Source organism: Erigeron canadensis, chromosome 8, assembly GCF_010389155.1.
Source record: "Erigeron canadensis isolate Cc75 chromosome 8, C_canadensis_v1, whole genome shotgun sequence".
In the NCBI taxonomy this organism is placed as follows: Eukaryota; Viridiplantae; Streptophyta; class Magnoliopsida; order Asterales; family Asteraceae; genus Erigeron; species Erigeron canadensis.
The window spans coordinates 37,578,723-37,594,977 of record NC_057768.1 but is presented as its reverse complement, the minus strand read 5'-3'; the positions used below and the strand labels follow the sequence as shown (position 1 = coordinate 37,594,977).

At 31.5% G+C, this 16,255-nt stretch overlaps 1 protein-coding gene across 2 annotated transcripts; it reads right to left on the bottom strand.

Annotated features, from left to right (window-relative positions):
* Window positions 1–1,275: 1,275 nt before the first annotated feature.
* On the bottom strand, window positions 1,276–5,412 carry LOC122579159 (nuclear transport factor 2B-like). 2 transcript variants are annotated; one of them, XM_043751272.1, is made up of 3 exons: window positions 5,048–5,412; window positions 3,904–3,961; window positions 1,423–1,518 (listed from the first exon to the last, which is right to left on the bottom strand). In XM_043751272.1, exons 1-3 carry the CDS (start codon window positions 5,342–5,344, stop codon window positions 1,469–1,471), a joined length of 405 nt encoding a protein of 134 aa, XP_043607207.1. In that variant the 5' UTR covers window positions 5,345–5,412; the 3' UTR covers window positions 1,423–1,468. The 2 variants fall into 2 exon arrangements, with proteins under 2 accessions (XP_043607208.1, XP_043607207.1); XM_043751273.1 differs by lacking the exon at window positions 3,904–3,961 and having other exon boundaries at window positions 1,276–1,518; window positions 5,048–5,399.
* Between the last annotated feature and the right edge of the window lie 10,843 nt (window positions 5,413–16,255).

Below are 16,255 nucleotides of genomic sequence, written 5' to 3'. Positions count from 1 at the left end.
ACGACTGGTAGTAGTGACGGTATTGACGATATAAAAGAAGGTAGTGTAGTTATTTTAAGGGTTGCGGGATGTATGTTGTAAAGGTATATTATGTGAGATATTCAAATTAGTGAATAAAGAAGAATAATATTTTAGATGGATCAAGTTTTTTTTTGAAAAAATTAAAAGGACTTAAGTGTTTTATAAGGTAGTACTCGTATAAATATAGGTATAGATAAATTGAAGCGTGGGTTAAAGATAGACGTACATCAGCGGGACCGAAATGAATTTAAAGGCTAAGCCTGGTTCATGTGTGGCTGAGAGACAAAACCAGTATTATAGAGAAATGTTCAATATGTAACCGGTACTCCCCTCGTATCTGTGTGGTTGGTTGAGCTTGGTTCATGTTGGCATGTTGAACTTAACAAAATTCGACTAGACATAAGATGATCTATTTTTAACACATTGTTACATATTCATCCAAGGATCCAACCCATCCATTACTAAGCGCATAATATGACATCTTAGAAATTTATCCAACCCATCCATATAATAACACCCATGAGTATGACCTCTATACCAATGCATTTTCCAACTTATTTTGAGCAAATAGGTAAAATAATTAATACAAGGGGAGGGCGAATAAAGACCAACCGCAATGCCAAAGAAACAAAAGTTTTAAGGGAGAATGGGAGATGATAAAAGATATTCTTCTACATAACCATCGTGATCTTGTATGATCAACCCTTTCATTAAGACATTTGGAGGAATTATAGGCTTCACTAAACTATAATAACAAAAAAAATGCTCCAAGACTTGTAAAATGACACCAGTTACGCTGAGACAACAGATGGCTAGTCAACCCTCAACCTTATGATAAATACTGTCTCTTGAACGGCTCATTGATAGGGTTCATCAAGGAGATATTTCCTGTTGGAATCCCCCACATATATGGCTACCAAACATTTAATTGATACGATATAATCTTGTTTAAGGTAGCAAGAGATACCTAGGTGGGTGTGTCAAGTGCGGGTAAAGATAAGTTAGGCTATAACCAGTGAACTTTTAGTAAGAACCGAGTCAAATTGACAAGGCAGTAACCCCTATATACATTAGTATCAACTCCCAGCGTCACTTGTAGTTGTAACACACCCAAGCTTATTCACACAGTGCATATATGTGCTTAAAATTGCATGCTAATTCAACCCCTACAGATACATGACAACCAGGATATCTTCCACCAATTGATCCAGTGACAATATCAAATTACAAAGCCAGTCATAAAGGAAAAACAACTTGCAGAAAGACATAGTTCTCTTCTTTTAATAGAGGGCACAAACGTCTGGCAGCACCTACAACGTTTAATCATCTTAAGATCAAGAAGTACATTCAATATGACAAGAAATATTACGAAATTGAGGTTCAAAATCTAAGACACTTGGGTTCTAGAATGACACTTTTCCTTTAAGCATAATTCAAGCGGAATACATCATTGTACACATAAAAGCTTCCTTGTGGTGTTGGCATCAAATGGAACAGCTGCATCAAAAGCAGTCAAACAAGAAGAAAGTATAAGTAACCACAGATCTTAACACCAATCATCAGATATGCACATTGCAAGTATAGTAGTATACATTAAACTATTCTACAACAAAAGTTACCAATATTTCTACAACGTTTATTATCCATTTGACTTTTGTACTCTTTATTACTGTATCTTTAGATGAGGTACCAAAATTTCTACAACACTTATTATACTTTTCCATTTTGGAACAAGTTCTTTTAACAAAATGTAAGCAAGAGGATGAGCCATCGTATTATATAGATTCCAAGCAAACACTCCAAACAGCATAGCATTTAACCATTTCATATATTCTATCACAGATTCACAGTGCTATCCTTCCCCTCTTGTTTCCTTGAATTTTCTCATAAGCTTAACAGTCTTCTCCAACAATTTACAATCTACTCCAAGCTCCCCACCCTTAAGATTAAATCGATGAAAGATAGATGCATTTAAAATCTATTCATAAGTATGCAACTATAAGTGCTGAATTGTTCCCCGTATATATTACAAAAGCATCGTCAGCCAAAGATATGAAGCATAAAGATGAATCTGAGACGATATTTGTGTAGAAACAACAATGAATAGTTGAATAATGTTACATGACATATTAACACTTGTCTAACAAAGCCAAATTCTTAAGAATAAAACCCATTTCAGAAAATACCAACAAGTATGTTTCCAGCAATAACAGGGTAAAAAATTAATGCCTTGCCAGATGTTGAATAGCTTTAAAGGTCAGGTGTCAATACGACTATATCTCAGGGTAAGCATGGGTTGAGAAGCAGAGTTAGCTTACTCGATACGATGCTTGTGAGGAAGCGTTATTTTGTGGCTTTCATAACAAAGTCATATATATAGAATGAAGGACGAGAGTGAACTGATACATTGATTATGTGTTTTTTTTTTCTCTTTTCAAAAGTTGAATCCTTGAAGGCTATATCAAAAAGAAACATTTCATCGAACTGTTATGCTAGAAGAAAGATTGATGGTGACCTTCTAGAAGACCTTAGATCATAATCACATAAAACGCGGTACGTTTCGGTACGGGTACGCAATTCGCTCTTGGTATCGAATTCGGAACGGAGGGGGTATACCCATTTCAGTACGAAGTGGTACGAAACGGTATAGTGTACCATGTATATGGTTCAGTGTACCAATAAGTCATCATCTAAGTAAGCAAAATTTATAGATTTACACATTATTAAAATTAAAATATATAATAAAATAAGAACACACATAAATACAATTAAAAAACACATATGTATTTCAAAAACAAACTAAAGAGGGCTTAGTTAAACCCAATTAAGTTTGAACCACAAGCCTATAGCCCATAACGATTTACGGCTTAGATACAACAAAGAGCTTATATAAGTCCCTCAATCCAAATATATTCAAGCCCAGATAGACAGTCAAACGGGTGGATAAGTAACAGGACTCGAGGGCATGTCATTTTCTTAAAACAATTAAGTGATTGAGATACGTATATATTTTACCTGCAACTACGACTAGCTGGCTTTGATGGTTGAGCATATTAATTTAAAAAGTTAAGCTACCAGCATGGACTATGGGGTATGGACAGATTTAAACAGTTACGCTAATAGTTGGTTATATCAAGGAACGAGCACAAAACTTTGCATAGCCTCACACTTAAAGCAAGACACCAAAAGAACGAACAGAGAAACTTCACTTACGTTTATTTACTAGGGTTGGATTCAACAGCTATGATCAGAGAAAACATTCTCTGTATCTCATTTCCATATACAGTATATCGGTTGTACTTCAAGTTGCCAGCAACCATGGCTTTCTTATAGAATTTTGCTTAAAAGTACCTACTCTAAAAACTATGCTAGGTTCATGTGTTTCCTTTTACTAAAACTCAAAAGAACCCTGTAGTAGAAATTGGTCAGGATATTCAATCATGAGAAAAGAGTCAAAACCGTTTCAATATGCAATTAGTGATCTCTCTTCAGGAAGAAATGAATATAGAGAAGGGTTATATATAAACCCTAAATCAGAGTAAAATAGAATGTGAAGCACTATCATAGGCTAGAAATAATAAGTCTTGTAGGGGGGACACCAGACAGCATATCAAGCGTAAGATGTCCTGAATCTAATTTATTCGTAGTATCGCATAAGAGGTCCAAATACTACACACAATAATAATGCCTCTCAAGTCTCAACCATTAGCACGATGCTTCGTCCTGCAAACTATACAAGGCAGATCACTAGCAATACTACCCATACACTAGCATTGTAAATGTAACTTAAGACCAGTCCTAGGCAATAGGCATATAGTGCCGCAAACAAGTATTGCACATCATGAAGTGAAATAGTACAAAATAAGAACTAGCTCCACCTACAAATTAACGCCAGTTTTCTGATTAGAACCGTAGTAAATCGCAACCACCGGTCATGATTCTGTAATTGTAAAAACACATAAAAAAGATTTTCCTTAGAACAACGCTTAATGTAAGTAGCATAATAACTAAAATCTAGTTAAAATTGTAAATTGTCAATTGTTGTTTCTTAGTTCCCCTCTTCACGAATCTTTAGCTTCGTACCGGATCCAAATCTGCACACTAATAAACTTATCCAGCCTCGGCCATTACAACACTACTTATGTAAGTTCAGTCCCACATATTGCACACAGTACAAGGATGATTAACGATAAACTATCAATACCATAACTGTAAATCAACATCACACCTAAATAAAACACAATAAGTGTAATTAACTATACAGACAAACATTTCTTCTAAAAAATCCAACGACAGAAGACATTCATCCTTATAAGTAAAACCTTAGTAAATCGTCAAACATTTGTCATAAACCGTTAATTGTACACAAAATCCAGGTTGCCAAACTGATGACGTAAGTTTCTAATATGAAAGGGTAAATGGAGAGGGTCCCTGTTCAGGTTACCCGCACATGTAGGAGCCTAACCATTTTTATTTTTTTTGCCCGTGGTCAGTTCCAGCCATTTCCCTAGCCACCCCCAAGATGCTTTGGGCAATATTCGAACAGAGACCTCTGGTTCTAATCTAAAACCTAAATTCTCAAAATCATATAAATCAAACTAATATACATCTATACTATCTATATAATTCTCTCTCTCTCTCTCTCTCTCTCTCTCTCTATATATATATATATATATATATATATATATATATATATATATATATATATTATATCTGCCGTTTACCCCTCCCATGATATAAGATTCAACACCAACAATCAAATTATGCAACGTCATCAACTCTTATCTTCATGCTACCAAACCACCACCACGGCCTTCCGAAAACCACCAAATAAATCGACTGAAACTATAGCTTGTGAACTACTATACCTAAAAAGCACAAAAATCTAGGGTTTCCTAACTATTTAATCAACTATCTAAATCTAAAACCTAAATTCTCAACAACATCAGATGAATCAATAATAATAAAATTAAATTAAATGAATAAAAATACATATAAAAAGAAGGATAGAGATAGAGATAGGGACCTGACTGAACTTAAGAGCGTGTTGTTCACCGGCGAGTTGAAGATTGCCGCTAACAAACACAAGCATACCACCAGCAGGTCCAGAAGGCTGACAATCAACGGTGGTGATGGTATGTTTACACTGCTGGAAAGGTAAGGAGGTGAGTTTAGCAACGATGTTTTGTGAGCCTTGGATCTTTTGACCTTCGAAAGTCAACATGGATGCATCCTGATACAAATTAGCCAATCCACCTCTGTTTGTATCGAATGTTGAATAGTAATGATCCACAAATGCTTTTGATAACGCGTCTGGATCCATCTCCTCTCCCGTCCTATTACTCGATTTGATACTCTGTCTCTCACGATTGGTTGATTTGCTATATATAGAGAGAGAGAGAAGCTAGAGTTTGCTACTTTTTATTATTGGGCTAAATAAATGACCAGGTGTAGGCCCAATGGGTCGGTTTTGCTTATCAAGTGACAAGTGGGACTAAACAATTGTTTTACGCCTCTGAAAGTATAAATGCTTCAAAATCTTGTATATTCGACTTAATGTTTAAACTTTCGGATATGTATTACTTGTATTATATAATTTGAAATAACACTATTATTGTTTTTTGCAACAACGTCTGCATCTTTTTATTATCAGTACTTTAATAACATAAGTCAAGCTATTTTTTTTTTACTTTGATTTATATGTTAATGAACTAGACCCTCAAAACTGGTTCTAGCTTAAGGCCTCCAAAAATTTTAATTCGAGTAGTCGACACTCTGAGTTGGTCTTGTGGGTACCCACTAGACGTGAGTTCAAGTCTTGGGCTGGTGTATGTTGGAGACTTTTTCCCATATAAGCCACTTTGTTGTTAAGACAACCTAATCTACATCAAATTGCACGCACCTTTTAAGAAAAGAAATATCATCACTTTTCTTAAAACAATCACCTACCGATTTTTATACAAAACTCATATCTTGTGGGTTTTTTAATCATAGCCATTAAATAACAAGCACATTCATTTTTATGGCTTTAATATCAATTTTGTGCATTGAATAAAAACATAATAAAGAAAACAACATCAATCAGTATTTTGTAGTAATGATAATATACTCTGGTATGGGTCAGAGAATCAAGGATGGTGGGAGAAAACTGACTGGCAATGGGCCTAGATTGGGGTCATAATGCCATACGATAATTTAAGCTTTTGATTAATCAACTCAAACTTTTATAAAGTAATACTCGTAAGTATCTATTTACACTTTTGAACAAAAATCAAGTCCTAGATAATTAAGCAACCAATGGGATAATAGAGAGGGATCTTTTAAAGTTAGATCAAATTTATCTATACTCTATTATAAAACAAACTATCATCTGCTCTTTTCAACTCTCTACCTTTAGAATACCCAAAATACCTTTAATTTTCAACACATTCTTAACACACACACACTAAACCTACCCAATATATCCCTAAAATATTTTCCGACCATATTTATCCAAACTATCTATCTTCTTTATTCATTAATTTAAATATTTACACCTAATATCTCTATAATACTCTTAATAAAACTATTTACAAAAAATACATTTCTTAACCATAAAATAATTACACTACCATTTACATAAGTTACTTTTAGATTAATAACCACATTGTTACCACCACCGCCACCATCACCATCTGTTGCCACATTGCACGGATACCCATCTCGTAAGTGAAGACGTATATTTGTTAGAAATCTATTTTTCCTATATATGTAGTTTAAGTTTATATATTTTTTTGTTTAGAGACAGTTCATCTACACATTCTCTTATTTTCGTTTCTAAAACCAATTGTAAGGGGTCGGTTAAGTAAATAGTGATATATGCCATGTAATGAGTGAACTTGTTATTACATGTAGATGAAGACACTCGGTGATGAGTGTATCAGTGATTGCATTCACCGATTCATTTTCTAGTTTGTAGAATCTTTTCAAAGATAAATTCATATATTATACTAGATATACATTAAATTCAAAAAAAAAAGAGAGAGAGAAATATTGTATGTTAGTTTAAAGTGAATTCAAGATGTTAATAACACTATTTCTTTCTCAATGTAAAGTTATATTTATTTATATATATATATAAAAAATACTATTTCTCCCTATAAAGTTAAAAACACATAAAATTGAAAACGTATTATTTCTTTTTTCTTTTTTTTTTTCTTTTAAATTTGTTATGTATCTTTTTGTTAATGTCAAATTTAGATTAGTACAATGATATTTATGTCATTGTATTTTTATTTACTCTAAATAAAATATATATTACTTTAAAACGAGAGCAAGTACCCGCGCGTTACGGCGGTGAGATGGTGAGGGTGATAGGCCATAAAGTATGATAGGTCATAGGAGGTGATATGTCATAAAGTGTCATAGCCAAATTTCTTAGCCGTACGGGCTCTGCCCTCGGATTTAAAAATTCGTCGAAAGTATATTGAATGACATCTCTAATGAAAAAGCATGAAATTTTGAGAACACCCATATAATTTTTATAATTTATCGATTTATGGTTTTTGAGATAAAAGATTTTGAAAGAATTAGATAAATAATATGATTTATGGAGGGGAGAGAAAGTTGTAGGCATTGATGTATGATACATTATGTATTATCATGTGTACATTGTTGAAATTGAAAGTTGAAACCTATTTGCTTTATAATATAATATAGACGAGCATAGTACCCGCGCAATGCAGCGGCGATGACATTAGTTGCGATGTGGTGGAGGCGGTGTCAAGTGGTGTTGGTAATTGATACAAAGATGTTTTATTTTTAGGGATAGTGAAAATCTTTTAAAAGATTATGGAATGGTTGTGTAAGTTAATTAATTAAGGGTAAAATGATAATTTCGCATGTCTTAAAATTGTAAACTTTTCAACATAGGGGTATAATTTTTATATTGTAGTATAGATAAAAGGTATTGTGTTTTTAGTTAAATAAAAGCGAGGACCAAATGATAGTTAAATGTTTAAAGAAAAAAGTAGAAGGTGAAAGAAATAAGAAGATGACTTTGATGTGGCAAAAAAATGTATAGGTGAAAGGGTGAACGGTTACAAATAGTTTAAATATAAGAAGATATCCGGTCCACTTGAGGTTGTGACTAGACCAACGTTATCCACGTTTAGTATAATATTCCAACAATAATAAGATAAACGAACTCACAAAATTAACTGTTTATTTTATTATTTCTATTATATGTCACTCTCATAGGTCTATTTTGACTCTATATTTATGAATTCTGAAAATTGTGAAATTCATATAACCTAAATCTTCATCTACCACAATACGTATGTTCTATTAGTAGCAATTAAGAGTAATGACCAAATTAAAGTTAATACGTAAAACACAGTATGTTGTCCTCGCGTCTTTATTACTATCATATCATGTATTCATGTTATATTATTATTATTATTATTATTATTATTATTATTATTATTATTATTATTATTATTATTATTATTATTATTATTATTATTATTATTATTATTATTATTAAGACAAAGTAAAAGCAAATGACATAATTGACACGTACGGCTATATGTTGTGTGACTTGTTGCCAACACGTCCTCTTCCAACTATTTGCTTATCGATTTAAGTCTTATTGTCGATACTAGTTGCATAAAATATTATAGCAAGTTTAATTTAATTAGTAGTCATTGAGTGGTCACTAATGATATGATTAAGTTCAAACGGTATGACTTAAAAGTTTATAGCGTATGTTTTTATAAGGGTTAGCTATTGTAAAACAAATATTAAAGTAATATAAATAAAACAACATCTTGACACTTAGATCATGATAAAATTGATGCACGGAGATTCACATATATGTTGATGCTCGATGATTTTCATGATGCACGGTGATTTTTGTGTGAAGAAAAAACCTATTGTTTTACATGTTTTACTTTAATACTTGTTTTATTTTACCTAAAACTTAATTTTACATATATATTAATTATATTATATACAACGCCAAAGCTTTTCATCACACTAATCTATTTATTTAAGATGAAACAAATATATATATATATATATTTGCTCTTTGACTCATTGTCTAAAAGATTTCTAAAACACATGAATTGATTAAGAGAGTTCATGGACAATAAAATTAATATTTCATGTCACAATTTTATAATTTTAGATTGATTTTTAAAAGGATGGATATACTTTTTGTAAAATGATCTCTTTCTAAACAAAATAGTTATAATTTCTTATTTCACATCACAAACACAACAACACTTTCAAGATCAATCTCTTACGAACAACTCTAGTGGATTTTTTTTTATAAAGAAAATGCTTAATACATTTTTATAAGTTGTAATTAACATGTATAAAAAAAATATACTTTTTATATCAAAATTAAACACGTTTTTTGAACTTTGTGATAGATGTATAATTTTTTTTTTGCATCTCAACTACATTCTCTAAAACTGTATTTAGTACCTTTTTTTTAAAGTCATTGGTCTCTAAGTATTGCAAATAGGAGATCAAAAACTTATTTGGTCTTTTGTAATTAGGAAAGAAAATTTAAAAGAAGTAAACTTATATAGATAGTGAAAAAAATTTAGAAGATCACTAAAATTTATAAATTAATGACTGAAGATATCTTTTTAGAACAAAAAAGTAGAGGCTTTAAAGGAATATTTTTTTTCGTTAGTTATTCGGAAATAAAGATAGCGGCAAACATTTTGTTTGTCCATTGACATGGGAACAAAGACGGTGGGACCGTGGGACGGTGAGTCGTGGAGGTGGCCGACTGCCACAAGGTCAATCCACTAATGCTTGTACAAGTACAATATATTTCTTGTAATTGAAAAAAACAACGAATAATATCCAACTTTATATATTTCATTTTCTTCTCGGTTAGATTAAATACATATTATTTTGAGTCGAATTCAGAAAAAAAGCAAACTAAAGGTTCAACTTATGTTTGGTCCAAAATACCACGTCGATCAACATTTTTCTTAGCAAAAAGAAAACTAGCATAGTATCCATGGCGAACAATGAGATTAAATACTTGTTGTGATTGATAATTGATCGTTAAAATGATAAGTTTAGTCCTCTCACCTCTGCCCACAGGTTGTGTGCAATATTTGTATAAAGACATTTTCGAAGAGTTGTAGTTGTGACTGATGCATATACATAAACAAAACAATAATTAAGATTAAACAAAATTTAGAACTTTTTTTTATAAGAATGTTAGAAAATAAAAAACTGATAACCTTTAGGTCGCGTTTGGTTCACAAAATTTGATGGAATCTGGTGAAATTGGAATTGAATTCCATTCCTTAGTGTGTTTGGTTGGTTAAAGATGGAGGAATCACATTCCGTTGGAATGTTAACATTCCCTCATTTGATGGAATCTCTATTCCTTGGGGATGGGGGAAGGAATTTCATTCCGTCCCTCACTTAAATCTTCAAAAAATCAAAAACATTCCGTCAAATTCCATTCCTTCATATTTCAATTCCTTTGAAAGATTCCATTCCCTCCAAAAACATTCCGCAAACCAAACGCGCCCTACAATTGTTTCATAACCAATTACTAGTAAGCTTGAAGCCTAACACTGCACCCTCCTTCGAACTTCCTAGTTACCATAATCCTAGTGTACATACTACAAAAAGTACGTACCATGTTTATCTACCCATGTTTATAACTAGATTAAAAACCTGTTAATTTTGGACCCTGAGTTTCCCTCTAAAACATTTACATTGAATCTTAAAATTAGGGGTGTTCGTGGTCCGGTTTTGACTAAATCTCAAACCAAACCAGGATTTGCGGTTTCAACTTATTTCAAACCAAACCGGACCAGGTGTGTTGTCAAACCGAACCGAACCAAACTATGTAAGCCGGTCCGGTTTGACCGGTTCAACGGTCTCGTGATTATTTTTTTTTCATTTTTATCCCCAAATAATTTTATGCATATATATTCCGTATATATATATTTTTTCTTTCTTTTATTACTCAAATAAATATAACGAACACTATAATCTTAATATTATTAATAAAAACACTAATAAAGTTACAATTATATTGTGTTTTATACTCACAAAATATGAAATATTAAAGGTGATGAAGGACTCGAGTCTTATAATTTTGATCTTTGAGTGGAAAATAGTGGAGTAATGAAGATGAAAAAAATAAAAGGATAAACTAAAAATAGAAAAGAATAAAAGAAAAAGTATATAAATAAATGTTTATTAGAATATCTTATAAAGTTATTTTGAGAACTCTTTTTTTGCGAGAACCTTTGAGAACTTTTCAAATCAAGCCCAACCAATGATTATTCTTTACATGAAAATTGTTTTTTGATTGTTTTCCGAATAACTTATGTATAATTTTGAAGTTTATAATTGTATGGAGGCATGGATTATCATCCGTTATACAATTATGTGGATATTTGGATTCTTGATCACACGTGCACGAATATTGCTATGATCACATGTATGCAAGTCGATCAGATGTAATCATAGCAATATTCGTGCACATGTGATCAAGAATCCAAATCTCCACATAATTGTATAACGGATGATAATACATGCCTCCAAACAATTATAAACTTCAAAATTACACATAAGTTATTTAGAAAACAATCAAAAAACAATTTTCATGTAAAGAATAATCATCGATTGGGCTTGATTTGAGAAGTTCTCAAAAGTTCTCGCAAAAAAAAATTCTCAAAATAAATTTTCAATATATATATATATATATATATATATATATTTAAAAAATTACTAGTAAAAAACTAGCGATACAAGTACACGTTCTCAACCAAAATACAAATGCAAAGAAAGGATATCTTAATGAAAAGAAAACGACCATCCATGAACTAGCCCGAATACGCGTTGCTCATGCCACAAATGCAAAGAACCGACATTCGAATATTTCAAACTCGTTGCTTGCCTCTTTAAAGCACTGTGTAATTAATTGCTTTCTTTTTCGGGAGCAGTTATCCTTCAAATGTTAAGATCAATAGGAAGATATTCACTCCAATTGTTAAACTGCATAAGAAAGAACGACGCATCTTGTTTTTGATAAAAATGTATATATAAATCAACATTCACTGTTATAGATATTTGATTATTAATTTTGCTAACATTATAATTTTATAAACACGGGTATATATGTTAGATGACTAGGTATGTTTGGTACAGAAGCTTCAAGTTGAGGTTGTGGTTAGAGGCTTGAAGCTGAAGTTTAGAAATGGGGCTAGCCGGTTAGGATCTGGGACATCTATTTCAACCATTCTTATACAAACTTTTATTTTAAAGACTTTTTAGGGGTTTAAGAGTTTTTTGAGTCTGGGGCTTCTGATTTCAAATACTTATCCAAACATGATTATGATTTTAAAAAGGGCTTATTTAAAAGCTTTAGGCTTTTAAGCTCCTAAAAGCCCTCAAAAGTAGAGATGCACAAAAAAACCGGTTAACTTAACCGAACCGAAGCCTAACCGGTTAGGGACCGAATCCGTACAAATCGGTTATAGGTTACCATTAACCGTCGGTTCCTAACCGATCCTTACTTTCAAAACAAAAACCGATCTTTGACCGGTTAACCTATATATAATATATAAAAAAGTAAAAGAAAACTAGAAAAGTCCAGATGATGCACCCAACAACAAAAATATATATATATATATATATATATATATATATATATATATATATATATATATATATATAATACTCGTATATATAAAAGATTTTTATGAATTTCTTTAGATCAATACTTGCCGTCGTGATTTGAAGGAATTCAGATCAATGCTTACCGCCGTCATCAATACTTGCTGCCGGACGTCGGAACCTCCGTAATCAAAACGGCGTCGAAGATCATATCGCAAGGTAAAGAAGCCTTACTTATTTCATCTGATGATGATGATGATTCTGATAGAGATAGATATATTAATAATGATAAAAAATAATATGTATAATAATAGATATAGTAGATTTGATGTACAATTGAGTATGATAAGAAGTAGAGGACTTATTTGGATGAGCCAGAGGATAAGAAGTGGAAGTCAGGTTTTGTGGTTGGATAAATGAGGGATGAGATTGATTAGTGATAAAGGGAAGAGTCGGAGGAGTTTATAGTGGCCGGTTAAAAAAAACCGAAAATAGGTTAACCACTACCGGTTAAGCAGTTTTTATTAACCGAAATCGGTTTCATCGGTTGGGGTTTTTTCATATAGAAACCGGTTATTAATTGGTATAGCTTAACTGAAACCGGTTATTTTTTATAAAAAAAAACCGGTTTCGGTTACTAAAAAAAATAACCGGAACCGGTTAACTGGTATTTGCACCTCTACTCAAAAGCGTCTTACCAAACATGGATTTGACTTAGTTATATCTCATTTATGTTTTGATCGGATCGTTTTCTTTTTTAAAAGGAACGGGTAGGAACTAGACATGTGTTAATATTTATTCGATTAATGTAAATTTTACATAATAATAATCTTAACTTTCTCTTTATGCGCAATGCATACAATGGTAAATCAAGAAATTTTAATATGGATACTATGAAAAGCGAAATTTAAACAAGTTATTAGGCCTAATATGGAAAATCTAATTTGTTTTTGCCAACTTTGATGTAAATAATTGAGTTATAGCTTTATTAGAATATGTTATAAGACGTAGATGGAAGCCGGTTGGTATCATTATATGGTGGTGATGAAGATGACGACGAGTAATATAAATAATTAATGTAAAGAGGTTAGTCTATGTATTTTAGATATGAAGATCCTTTCAAATTGGTTTTAATTAAGTTTGTTAAATTGAGTAATTGAAACAATCAAATTGTTACAACATAATTAACTTGATAGAAACCAAAAACTTGTTTGAGAAAGAAAGAGGAAACAATATATAATACTAGCATGATACCCGTGCAATGCGACGACGGTAGTGAAGGTGACGGTTTAGTTCTGTCGGTGACAGTATTATTGGTGATGGCGGTGTCAAGGGTGTAAAATGTAAATTAATTCATTAAAAGCAAATTTGGTAGTTTATGAAAACTTTTTTCATAGTGGGTATTTATTAAGGCTAATTTAATATTTTTGTATCTAACTATTTTCTAACTCTTTCTACAAATATGGAGATGATAATAATTATTATAAAGAAATATAGATATTAGAGATATTTTTTTTTGACCGTTCGTGTCATGGGACGACTAGCCGTTACATCCATACGGGTAGACAGTAACTAGCGATCGATCCACGAAGTCAGGGACCACATAGGAGGGAAAACCCACAAATTTAACCGCTACAGAAGGCACAACGTTTAATTAGAAGTAAACCCTCGCATGTTCAGACTCGAACTCTGGTCTCTCAAGATCCAAAAAAATTGCAGAACTTTGGATTTATGCTGTATAACTAGAGTCTGATTCCTAAGGCCTTTGCCAACGCCCCCTTCGTGGGCTCCTTCTCAGCTTCATCGATGAGGACTCCATTGGCAGGGGGTTGTTCGTGAGCTAGTTCGTGAGGTCCCCTTCGATGGGACGAACTTGGACGACGGGGAAAAGGGGAAAAAAGTGGGGCCAACTCCTTTTTTTGTTTTATTTTGTTTTGTATTTGAGGAAGAGTGCAGAAGAGGTGAGGTTGGTAGCGAGTGAAAAAGAAGTGTCTTAGGAGAGAAAAAAACTGATATAGCAGTGAGGAAGAGCACAAACTAGTTAGATGGTTGGCTAAGGCCTAACTGAGGCCTAACTACCATAGCTACAAAGTAAATAGGAACATTCAAAATAGAATTCTTAGTTCGGTCGTTAAAAAAATAATAAAAAATAAGTACAATTCTCAGTTTGGCCATAACGTGTTATCAGTTAGCAGTAAATTGAACATGTGTTAGAATGTTAGATATTTCTATGAAATTTGTGGTAGGTATAAAATAGGCTCAATCAACCATTTAATGACCAGGGTTAATTTATCAACATTTTGTTTTGTTAGCAATACTATATTACGGAGTACTAAACATTTTGCAAACTAACTTTTACAAATATATTTGACATGTGAGCAACATTTTATAAACCAATATTTTAGTAATACTCGTTTGGAAAATTTTTCCAATATCACCGTTATTATCGGTATTATCGAAAATACCGTCCAATACAACTATATTTAGTTTAATTCATTTTTCTCACAAAAATCTTATAAAACATCTTATAATTTAACGAAAATAGTCAAAATATAATTACAATGCACTAGAAAATAATACCAAATTGATATTATATAACAAAATATAAGTTTTAAAGTTCACAAATAATAAAAAATTTATAAACACATAATTATGTTTCAGAAAATTTAAAGTTCACAAATAATTGAGTACCCTTCAATACCGATAATATCGGTAAGTGTGCCAACATTGACTACCGTTAATTTGTTTTGTTGGACTAGATAATGAAAATTAAAAAAAAAATAGAAATGACTTTCATTCTTTTCATTATTTATATATGGGAGATAATGAATGAGAATTGAATTTAGTTTTTTTAATATTACTTTTTTTTTTTGTATTAAGTTTAACTAATTGTCAGATAATAAAGTTACTAACTTAGTAACTTATGCTTGTTTTGTTTATGTTGTTTTCTTTTTATTTTGTTAATTTTTGTATTTTCTTTATATCCATCTTCGTTTGTATAATCTAATGAAATTTATTTACCATTTATTTAATACTCATTTTCTTTTTAGCATTCTCATTTTTTTGTTATATTTTCATTTTTTTGTAAATTTTCTTCTATCAAGCACTTTTTTGTAAACCTTACCTTATAGTGATAGATACCATCACAGAGACATCTTGTTGAAATCCGACATGTGACATCGGTTTTTTCTACTCTTAAAAGTGTGTATAAAATGTACGAATAATTACTATTTCTTATATCAATAAAGTAAAATTGTTATGACATCATATTTTTTTAAAAATAGATTACATGGCTCCACAATATATTTATATAAATCCTTGATAGATACTAATTTTGTTAATGTGATGTCATTTTTCTATTAATAAGGTTACACTAAATTTATGTTTTTACATGTTACTCTTTTAACTCGAATATCTAAACAAAGTGTTATCGTTGAAGTATTTTAAACAAAGGATTAATTTGATATTACTTTTTGTATCAATTTAAGGTATTATATATTTTTGTTTGTAAAGCTTTTATTAGATGACCCGGGTCGAATGAACCCGGGTTTGATCAATACAATAATTAACCATTTTCTAAGATTTTAAA

Coding starts and splice junctions, on each gene's coding strand:
- LOC122579159 (XM_043751272.1), bottom strand. CDS start 5,344: ATGGATCCAGACGCGTTATCAAAAGCATTTGTGGATCATTACTATTCA. Junction 3,962..5,047: donor ACGCTCTTAAGTTCAGTCAG/GTCCCTATCTCT, acceptor TTACAATTACAG/AATCATGACCGGTGGTTGCG. Junction 1,519..3,903: donor CAGAAAACTGGCGTTAATTT/GTAGGTGGAGCT, acceptor CTTTTGATGCAG/CTGTTCCATTTGATGCCAAC.